The sequence below is a fragment of the Barbus barbus genome (genome assembly GCF_936440315.1).
Source record: "Barbus barbus genome assembly, chromosome: 46".
Classification (NCBI taxonomy): Eukaryota; Metazoa; Chordata; class Actinopteri; order Cypriniformes; family Cyprinidae; genus Barbus; species Barbus barbus.
In genome coordinates this window covers 17806023-17817388 of record NC_136724.1, presented here as the reverse complement: position 1 = coordinate 17817388, position 11366 = coordinate 17806023, and the positions used below count along the sequence as shown (strand labels likewise).

At 34.7% G+C, this 11366-nt stretch overlaps 2 protein-coding genes across 3 annotated transcripts in view; both read left to right on the top strand.

Annotated features, from left to right (window-relative positions):
• The first annotated feature begins 3120 nt into the window (after window positions 1-3120).
• On the top strand, window positions 3121-4712 carry LOC306864972 (eotaxin-like). The gene is made up of 4 exons (XM_079409295.1): window positions 3121-3238; window positions 3582-3708; window positions 3833-3914; window positions 4093-4712. The coding sequence occupies exons 1-4, from the start codon at window positions 3160-3162 to the stop codon at window positions 4156-4158; spliced, it is 354 nt and encodes a 117-aa protein (XP_079265421.1). The 5' UTR covers window positions 3121-3159; the 3' UTR covers window positions 4159-4712.
• Window positions 4713-8333: 3621 nt separating this feature from the next.
• Window positions 8334-11366, top strand: part of LOC306865113 (C-C motif chemokine 8-like) — a 29692-nt gene continuing 26659 nt past the window's right edge. Inside the window, exons 1-4 of one of the 2 annotated variants that reach the window (XR_013783843.1) lie at window positions 8334-8465; window positions 8556-8667; window positions 8772-8846; window positions 8971-9540. The gene's annotated coding sequence lies outside the window, so the exon portion shown is untranslated. Of the gene's footprint in view, window positions 8466-8555; window positions 8668-8771; window positions 8847-8970; window positions 9541-11366 lie in introns of those variants that run through there. The other variant, XR_013783842.1, reaches the window with a different exon arrangement.

Sequence of the window (11366 nt, the reverse complement as noted above, 5' to 3'; positions counted from 1 at the left end):
GAAAGAAAATGCATGTTGGCACTGTGGCTAATCTGTAAGCCACACAAAGACATTTGGGGGAAAAAATAGCCTCTCACGTTTCAAAACTGGTTGAAGCTGTGATGTTACCAAAATGATGCCGAGGAAAGCTCTAAAGACAGACTCTTAAAACCACCCATGACTCTGCTGTCATGTGACTGTGGGGATTTCCTGTCCTGAGTGTGACTAAAGCCTCAAACTCACTTGGACTATAACTATCCACCACACATAAAAATAACTCCTCTTGGCTGGAATGTATTCCATCTAATGCTAATTTTGTACATGGTATATTCCCTTGTTACAAATATATAAAAGAGAAGAGGATGTGAGAAGTGACATTCACAGACCAGCTTTTATGGTCAAGACCAACTAAGGCAATGATGCGTAGTGAAGACCGGGGCTAGTTGTCACATGGAAAGTTGTCACGAAGACTTTTTCTCAGTAACTGTAAGGTTTAGAGTCACACGTCCATTACACAATTTGAAATGAATTTTCAATTACACAAACATAAAATAAATTAACTCAAAAGCATTTTGAATGTCAGTGTACACTACACCAGTACCTTCAATATTCTGCATTTATTGCATTTTATTTCACGATTTACATTTTGAATTATTTAATCATGGTCAAACTGTAAAATGTCGTGCTCAGTAATGGATCCTTGACAGTGAATGGGTGCCATCAGAATGAGAGCTCAAACAGCTTGATGGATTTGTTTCTTACAAACACACAGCTTTTTGCTTCATGACGTTAATTGATGGACTGGAGTTGTATTGATTACTTGTTTTTAATAAGCTGTTTGGACTCTCAATCTGACGGCACCCATTCACTGCAGAGGATCTACTGGTCAGCAAGTGATTTAATGCTAAATTTCTCCTAATCTGTTTTGATGAAGAAACAAACTCATAGAGCTTGGCGCTAATTATAATTGTGATATAATTTTCCTTGATAAAATGATAACAAGAGTTCGATAAATGTTTGATATATTGTTTAATTGCCAAAAGTGGAACAAACCAGTGCTACTCATTTGAACCGCAGACTATTTATCCATTTGGCTCCAAGTTCAAACTACAGTACCATGGATTTACTGTAGTAACACTAACTGCACCATGGTATTGTGGCAGAAATGTGGGATATTTATATTGAATTTAATACAGTAATATAATTAATATAGCCATGTATTAAATGTATTAAAGGAGTAATGGAGTATAATTTCAGTATTTTTGTGATTAATCTATAGTGTTTGTGCATTTATATTACGTGCATGTATATCATACAAATACTTAGAAACCATATAGTTACATTTTTATCATGGTATTGAGGTACTGAATGTGTGGTTTAACTGTAGTTATCATGATCTAAACATATGCTACTATGGAACACCAATGGTTAATTTTAATAAAATTCAAACAGTCGGAATAATTAAATTAGAAAGAAAAGGAAAGGAAAGGAAAGGAAAGGAAAGGAAAGGAAAGGAAAGGAAAGGAAAGGAAAGGAAAGCATGTGTGGCCAATTAATTTGTGCTCTGTATTTCACCCATCCATATGCACACACACAGCAGTGAGTTGTAAACACACACACACACACACACCATGAACACACACCCGGAGCAGTACTAAGGGTGTGAACACACACCCAGTCTTGGTATTGAGGGTGGAATAGAGCACTTGTTGTTTATTCCTCCCACCTACAATCCCTGCCGGGACTGAGACTCGAACCCACAACCTTTGGGTTACTAGTCCGACTCTCTAAACATTAGGCCCACGATTGTTACAGTTTTTACAGATGCTACTGTTTTGAACATAAATTTACTAAGCTACTACTACTGTCAACTCAAGGTACTGTCAAATGCGCATTTCTAAGAGACAACAAAAAAGTTATATTATTAATATTGGAGCCTGCCCTGCAAACGGTGCTGAAGATCAAAAGTGTGTCATCAAAGTCAGGCAACACAAAACTGTTTCATGATTTGAAACAATATCACTCATTAGAATATGCAGAAACTAAGAAATTCTTTTTTTTTATTATTATTAAGATGTCTATTTTGAAAAATGACTGGAAAAGTATGAAGAATTCAAAAGCACGAAGTGTTTGTCATGTTCTGACAATAAAGAGTAGTTTTAAACCACAACTTTCAAACTACAGCTTTCACTTAGAAGCAAAACTCTGCCTTAATCTTGAAACTTTTGAAAAATGTTATTGTGACATCACCCAGCCCTAATCTTGAATACATTTTCAGCAAATTTTCATTTTTGCGTGAACTGTTCCTTTAAAGCGATAAGTCACCACAGAAATAGCACTTTTTAATCACAGGCTTCTAGTTCTGAGTGAACAAAATAAAAGTTATAAAACCAAAAAATATTATTAGTTAAGATTCTGGTTTGCTAAAATAATGATTTGGTATATTATCCCGTCACAAAAAGCACTGGCCTAATGTCTGCCACATTTTTTGCATGCACCGCTTTTTTCCATTTGAACATTTTACACAAAGGAAACATGCTGTGGTTTGTTTTCACACAAGCTTCTGTGCAGTTAAATTGTTCTTGGTTTCACTTTTCACTCTTTCGCTTATATCATAACTGCATGAATTATTTAATTAAAATATGTTACTTATTTAATGATATAGTGTAATAATACACTTCTCAACAGTGCTGATCTGTTGAGACACGGTTACTTAATTCTCAGTGTTTTGTCCTGGTTAACTCATTTGAGTAAAATTAAAGAACATTGACAGAGCATCATCATCAGACTAGCCTCGTGACAACATTATTAATCAGTCCTGTATTTTTGACCCCTTTCACGTGTCCAGATTTGACACTAGTCCAATGACAAATTTCACAGAAACCTACACATGACGATACTCTCCTGTTATCCTTGACTTGTCATATTATAATTACATCATTTAGCTAATATCTCTGTGAAGCAACAACTTAGATAACTGTAAATGTTCATCTTTTAGAAGTAACCTCAATAATTCTGTGTATGTCATGCTGCAGAGTGATTAATCATGGCGTAAGTTATTCCATTATGCACATGAACAAAGACAATACTTCCCCATTTTTGAGGCCATAAAACCAATAGCGGCCCAAGGGCAGCAAACAGTTTGTGGAATCTGATAGCACACAGGATCCATCAGGAAACATGCACCTGTCCTCAGCATCTCAACAAATGACCTGCTTGTTTTCTTTGGTTATATTCCTATGTGCTTTTACATCAGGAGGTGAGTGTGCTTTGACTACTGCACTTCAGCACACAAATTGATATTTGCACTCAACACTTATGGAAAATTGTTCAGTTCATTTAAAACAAAAAATATCTTTCTTATCATATTGGAAAAATAATGTTTTCAACCATAAACCTAATGAAATTATTTTAGATGATGCTTAAAACAAGAGGAAAAGTATTGGCAAGTGGATTACTCTGATTAAGACATATTCTCTCAAAACAAGTCTTAATAGCTTATGCAATTTTGCTTTATTTGCAGTGTTACACTTTGAGAGCCTCTGAAATCAACCTAAAATGGGAAAAACTTTTATTTATGAATTTTTTCTGTCTGCTTGCAGTGATCTCTCATGACCCTAAAATACCAACTTGCTGCAAGAAGGAGATGCTCACGGATAAAGAGCCATTGATCAAAATCACAAGTTGTCGCATCCTTCCATCAACACGCAAATGTCCTGCAGCTGTAGTGTAAGTCAGTCCATTTAAAAAAATCATCTGCCTATCAACTCTCTTCTTTGTCAAAGAGCATTTTATTGCATTTATTTTGTCAATATGTGCAATCTAAATGCATTTCACCCTTTCATCCTTACAGGTTCGTTGATAACAATAACTGGTTGCACTGCATTGATCCCAAGGCTCCATGGCTCAGCAAAAGGATAAAACGTCTAAGAAAGGTTAGAGTTTACAGATTATGATAAGAATGTGTAAGGAGTAATGCAGAACAGTTGAACTTAATAAAATATGACAACCTCTGCATGGTTTACACAAACACAGTGCACTGTAAATTGGTATATATATATATATATAAAGGGCTACTTCCTAACCTGTTTTTCTTCTGTTCTAATTCAACAGAATGGTGTGATATGTGAAGATTATACCAAATCTGAAGATACGGACATGGGGACCAAACATCTGTGAACTTCAAGCAGAACTTGGTCTTCACCAGCCACACCAGCAAGGCTTCTTTTCCATCTCTGTTGGCCAGACAAGCTACACTGTGCTACACAATTCTGCTCTAAACCGTAAATACACATGGCTCTTCTACACTGGGAAAAATATGTTGAACGTATTGCACAAAGGAAACAATCTGCGGTTCGCTTTCACACTTAGCTGCTGTGCAGTCTAAGTATGGTTATGCCTTTGTCTTTTTATTTATTTTTCAAATATGGATATTCTAGTTTTATTTATAATGCTTAATTTATAAATTGTTATTTTCTTTTTAGAATTGAATGTATTATGCATTTCCTATAAGTACTGTTTTTTGTTTGTTTAATATATTTATTTAATTTGTTTTTCATTTAACAGAGTATATATTTATTTTCCTATTATGACTTATATAGTATTATTTCTCTTTTTTTCTCTTACTTATGAGAAACGTCAGTTAAAGTGCTTTAAGTTTATTGGATGCAGTAACAAAGATACACTTTAATAAACACTTTACTAAATATTGGTCTTCTGGAATAAATTTTTCTAAAAACCAAGTTTATTTCTCCTGTGACTGTATTAACCTTTGATTATAGGCCTTAGGCCTACAGGAATGAGGAGGAATGAGGTTAGCGACATCTTACTAAATTATTTGAAACCATCAGAACATTTAAAGAGGGTCTTTGTGGGTTTCACAACTATTCTCACACAGATTTAACCTAGAGGTCACAGTAGAGATGAGATGAACACACACACACACACACACACACACAGAGATACACTCACACCCCACCCTATGACTGTCTGATGAAACAACGGCAGTCATATGTTCCATTTCTCTATAACATGATGGGAACTGTGCATCATCTTCCTCCAGACTAATAACAGTCAGACATGTCTAAGAATTTGCTTATGTAGGAAATGTATAGTCTAAAGCTTTGAGAACTGATCTCAGTCAAGTCTGATTTGTAAGCAATCACCATGTCCATTAAATTCATAAATTAATTAGTCAGAAATTAAGAAAATAATAATAAAACAGCAAAGAAGACTGTGAAAATATATATATTTAACAAAAAATCACAAAAAAATCTAAGCTTTCATTAAAAACATTTTGGGGGTGGTGGGGGTTGGGGGGGTGCACATTAAATAATTTTTTTCTCCAACTCATTGTGCGTTTCAGACATGCGGACAGATAGCTACCATCACTGTGCTTTCACTTATCGGCAAAAACACCCAGAGAGTGACCCCTTACACTATTTAGTGGAAAAATATCAACTCAATTCCACAATTCGGTGTAAACATTCAAAAGTTAAAGAAACTGAAAAAATAACCCAGGAAGAATACATTCATGATTGGCAACAAAAAGTAACTCAAGTAAAGAAATGAACTTACTTCCACATTATAAAAGCTGATTATAAATTAGCGCCATTCCTGAGCAGTATTAAAGACTATGGTCAGAGAAAGCTGGTGACGAAGTATCGTCTGAGTGAGCACAGTCTGTGTGTGGAGAGATGGGCCGACAAAAGCAGAGCTGGAGAACCAGAGAACTCCGACTGTGTTCCCACTGCACAGAGGGACTCATAGAGGACGAGCTGCACTTCCTTACAGAGTGCAGCAAGTATAAACACATCAGAGATGCCTATTTCAAACAAATAGCGCTAGTGTCACCTGAATTCCAGCAAACAAGCAACAAAGAGAAACTCTGGTATATATTGGGAGAGAAAGTGCACCCACCTGGCAGCGCAGTATGTGTACTCCTGCCATCAAATGAGGGACAAAGGCTGAACCCTCTTTACCATTTACACATTTTTTATTGTGATAAGTTGGACATGTATATCTGTTTATTTTTCCCCTTTTTTATTAATCTGTATGTTTATATAATATACTTATTGCTTCGGCAACATTGTGATATGTTACACAGTCATGCCAGTAAAGCTCATTTGAATTGAATTAAATTCAATTCAATTCAATTGAGAGAGAGAGATGCAGAGCATGTACAGAGCAGCACTGCTGCTTTAGAACATTGATTTTGAAACTTGTGAATCCATTAGTATCGGTAGAAGACAGAATCGTGATTCAGATTTTTACGTGCACCCCTAGTTTTCTCTTCCTCTTCTCTAAAGCAGTGCAGCATGGCCTTGCCAACTTTCCTGCGTGTTCCCGGGGGCGGGCTTTATCTGGGTCCGTGACGTATCGGATCCGGGAAGTAACTCGTTGTAGTCCCTTACCAGTCGTTTTTATAGGCATTAAACTGCCCGAATTTTAAAACACGATATCTCCGTTTGCATTGAACGTTCAGCGTCATAACTTTGCAGATATTGTTTATGCTCAAACAGCAACATTACACATTAGCTAACGTTAAAAAAGTGAAATCGCAATCAGCCATCCCTTTAATTATTGCAGTGATGGTGGAAATGGGAATTTTCAATGCTTGCAATGCCATTTTCTATTTAGTGAAGCTCAACAATCTTTTGCTGCACGTCAGGGCCTGTATTCTTAAAGCTTCTAAGAAATTCTCAGAGAGCTCATAATTTAGTTAAAAAACTAGGAACCTTAGCTTAAGAGTGATACAAGACCAATCAGAGAGCAACTCTGAGCAAGGAAAAGACAAAAACTTTCATCTTAGTGAGGAGAGGGGGCTGAACCCGTTGTTATGTATGACACATTATTTTGGACTGTGATTGGTCGTTCAGGGGGAAAAAAAGAGCACTTTTATATAGGGTCTTTTTTTTCCAATTTTACCCTAATCACTCACACACACACACACACACACATACATATACATATATATATATATATATATATATATATACAATTTAACAAATTTATTACACCACCTGTCATAATAAAGAAAGAAAACAAATATTTTAAGAATCAGTCAAACATTTATTAACTAAAAACTGTATAGTCGTTTATTGGGAAAATAACAAACTGAAACAACTAAATGGTCTTATATATTTGTACGGCCTCCTTTGACCTTGAGACCTCTCCAGTTCTCTTAAATAATTTAAGAGCTGAGAAAATTAGGTCCCTTTATGAATCACTCTTATTCTTAAGTCTAGGAATAAAAGTAAAATTACATAATTCTTAGAGTTCACACACTTAAGAGTAAAATTTTCTCTGAGCGGCTTTATACCTACGGCCCCTGAACTGTATTCTCTGGTTTTACTCATTGTGATGGATGATTAAGGGAATTTGTCTTTTATATTACCTTATATTTATACTCCCGTGAAACAGGAAGGAACATGACTGGACAATTTCATGTTGGTAGTGGCCCTGGTTTGCTAATCTGTGGAACACAAAAGAAGATATTCTGAGGAATGAAAATAATACTGTGAAAACTGAGACTTTTTTTTTAAACCTTTTTTTTTGGGGGGGGGGGGGGGGGGGTGTATTTTTGTTCTATCTATATCCCATTCATTTGATTTTATATTTTAATATAATTATTTAGTTTTTATATATCCATTTTCAAAATATAATAGACTTCCAGTCATGAATGTGTTCCAATCTGTCAGTAAAGGATGCCGTCATGATGACAAACTGAAAAAGAGTCTTGAATTTCAGAAGAATCTGACAGTATGGAGCAGCTGAGTGTGACATTATTGTGAAATGGAAAAACTTGACCCATGCCACCCTACCAGCTACCAAAACTCCCCAACAACCCTCTTAGGTGAAGTAACAGTAGAATGTCAGCTCTTCCTTCCTATTTTGCTTCATTTGACAACTGGTCAACTTTACAAGATAAAATATATTTAAATTACTGAATTAAAAAAAAAAGAAAGAAAGAAAAAAAAACTATTGGTACACTGATTTGTTCTATTGGAATATTAAAAATAATGTTGTTGTTTTTTTCAGCATACACTGAATTCATATCAATTAAATGACTGACAGCAAGATTAGAAATGAAATATAATGTAAGAAATTTATCAAACAGAGATTCCCCCATCTACATTTACATATATTAATTGAGCACATAACATTTACACCTACCATGACAAATGAGATCACTCCCAATATAAACTACATGGAAATCCAGATATGGTGATGCAACAGAACAATGATGAAATCATCCACAAAAATAAATACGGCCGCAATGGACAGGATGCAGCCCGTGCAGTTTAAGTTCCGCTTTATTGACTATTTAAGGTGAGCTAGTAAGAGTCTTGAATATATTCTCTCTGACACAAGAAGTGAGAGTTGAAGATCGACTGACTGTGACAATGGAGACACGAAGGATCCTCATGAGGAGTTTGGCTGTTGCGGTGGTCATTGCATCTGTGATCTGGACTACAACAGGTAAAGTACTTTAACTGTTTATACATTATTAAATCTGATGGAATGATGCAGAATATTGAGGTTTACCAAGTTATTTTGCCTTACTACACCTGCAGGTGCTGAAATGGTGTACTCATGCTGTAAAAAAGTCTCAACTGCAGAGGTGACTGATCCCATCATCAATGTCACATTGCAACGTGAAAGTCTTCCATGTGTGAGGGCCGTCATGTAAGAATCACAGTTCCTTTCTAAAGAAACCATGTCATGATTAAACATCAACAGCATCTGATGTTATATTTCTGTGTTTTCAATGTTTTTATTCTCTTTGACAGCTTTGAGACGGAGCGGGGACATTTCTGCTGTGATCCTAGACAACGATGGGTGCGGGAGAAAGCTAAGCAGTTTTTGTAAGTTAAACTCATCAAGTGTGGTGAGACTTAACAGAATTAGTACCAATATAAAAAGCTTATTGAATGTATTGTGATGCATTTAGCATAGTATTCTTGTATTCACTTTTTTTTTTTTTTACAGCAGAGCTCAAAGAAAAGAACACCTGACTTCCACACCACCCCCAACATCATCTATTAGTGAGCAAACTCATGCAGGAGGATCTACACAAGCAACTGACAGCTCATCAGTCACAAATGTCTAAAAATAAGATAATAATGAGAACTCATCTCTAAGTAGTTAGGCCTTTAAAACTAGTTATAAAGTTTAAGAGATTATGCTGTAGTATTTTGGAACATATTTGTAAATTATGCACATTTAAATTGAGTATTTAAAATATTATATGTTATCAAATACATGTAGGACAATTTGACAGTTACATTTCTTAATCTATTCAGAAACTGAATTACAGTGAAACTGTTTTATAACAATTGTGGTTTAAATATTATATGTTATGTTTCACATTGAAATATATTTCACTCAGTGTAGTAGTAATAGACTTGTGTCATTAACTCATGTGTCAAGAAGGCTGACGCAAGTCTTAGTGAATTTTAGACTGATTTGTATGAGAACAAATCTGGAATTTTTTTTATTTATTTGATGAAGCAAATGAACAACTGCAATCTGAAACTACAAATAAACTGATCAGCATCTACTGGTTTTGCTTGTGGTTGATGTTTCTGAATGGGTGCAAGAGGTCCTTCCTCAAACATGAAGACATCTTTTCTCTTTAGCATTTTTTTTTGTGGCTGGTTGCTGGCTACGCACTATTTTTTTGTTATTTGTGATAATGATTTTGTACATTTCCTCCATAAACAAATGTTACGTACTGTAGAATGAGTAAGATGGTACAGTATAAACTTGAGTGCTGACCTTTTGGGTTGCCCTTTTCGGAGTGTCTATTTACACGAAGTGCAAATAGCCCATCTTGTTGGCAAAGGCTATTTACACGAACTCCACACTGACGTGTGATTGGGTTAGTCAATATTAAAAAAAGAAGCAAGTTCAACATCAGTTTCAGTGGCGTAGATGGTAAGGCACATGCTTTTTGACGCGATCGACCCGAGTTCAAGCCCACCTTTTGCCAAAAAAAATTTCTCCCTTTTCAAATCTCATATCTCATCAGAAAGGCATTTATTTTCAATAAAAATTAAGGAAATAATCAAAAAGTTGAAAATAAAGTATCGGGTAGGTGTAGGGAGGGCTTAATTGTCCCAATAAGGTGGCATCCATTTAATAAATTTGAATTAAAATTATAATTTACACTCAGTACGTTATTATTGGGTACTGTTTTATAATGTACTACAATACTGAGGTGCAGATAATTGCCACTATTTGCAATAAGTAGTATAAATAGCAGAAAATCTTGCTATTTTAACATAGTGTAAATAGAATCTATAGCTATTTGCACTTAGTGTAAATAGCATATCGTTAAAAAATACTGCTATTTTCACTTAGTGTAAATAGTGTCTATATTCATTTACTTAATGTCAATACCAAAAAAATCATCATAAACCACATCAGATATTAAAAACACAATAGCTAAATGTTCCTTCAACTCCAGACACTTATATGTCCCAGGTGTTGATTTTTATTCAACAAATTACATTTTTTATTATTATTATTTACTTTACAAGTATATGAAGGTGACATTAAAACTGTCAGGAAATGTTTAATTATGCTCATTTATTAATTATCCTTTCTTAAATATGTTTTATGTATGTACAGTGTTAATATGAGGAAATTTTCCGTATTGATTTTTCACAGGTGTTTTCCCCGCATATTGAATTACGCATTGCAGTGTGTTTTACAGTTAAAGAAAATGTCCATAAACATTAAAATTAGAAGTACGTTACTGATTTTTTTTTTTCTTAGATTGTATTTTTACTGTAACGTGTTCCCGTGGCTCAGTGGTAGAGCATTACGTTAGCAGTGCAAAAGATCGTGGGTTCAATTCCCAGGGAACACATATACTGATAAAAAATTGAATAGCCTGAATACACTGTAAGTCGCTTTGGATAAAAGCGTCTGCTAAATGTAATATCCTGGACTCAGACCTTTAATCATCAAATATGAAATTCATAAAACATTATGAGTAACATTCAATTGTGTGTATTTAGGATACGTAAAAATCTAGCTACATAAACTTACTAAACTTACAAAGACAAAGCAGCTGGACAGCTTATTCCAAAGCTGAATAAAATGTCATTTTCACGACCATAATGTATCCCACAGAATGATATTAAACAATACATAATGAGAAATGTGAAAATAATAATGTGGTGGAAATGTTTTTCAGAGAGAAAAAATATATAAAAATCCACAGAACCAAAAGTGCTAATAGCTGAAGAAACAACCAGTTAAAATGTAAATATAAAACCTTTTTTGATTAAAAAAATCTATTAAGGTAAAGAACACCTAATTACATCCAAATCAGAAACTCAACAATTCAACTTCACTTCAACTTAATCTCATTTAAT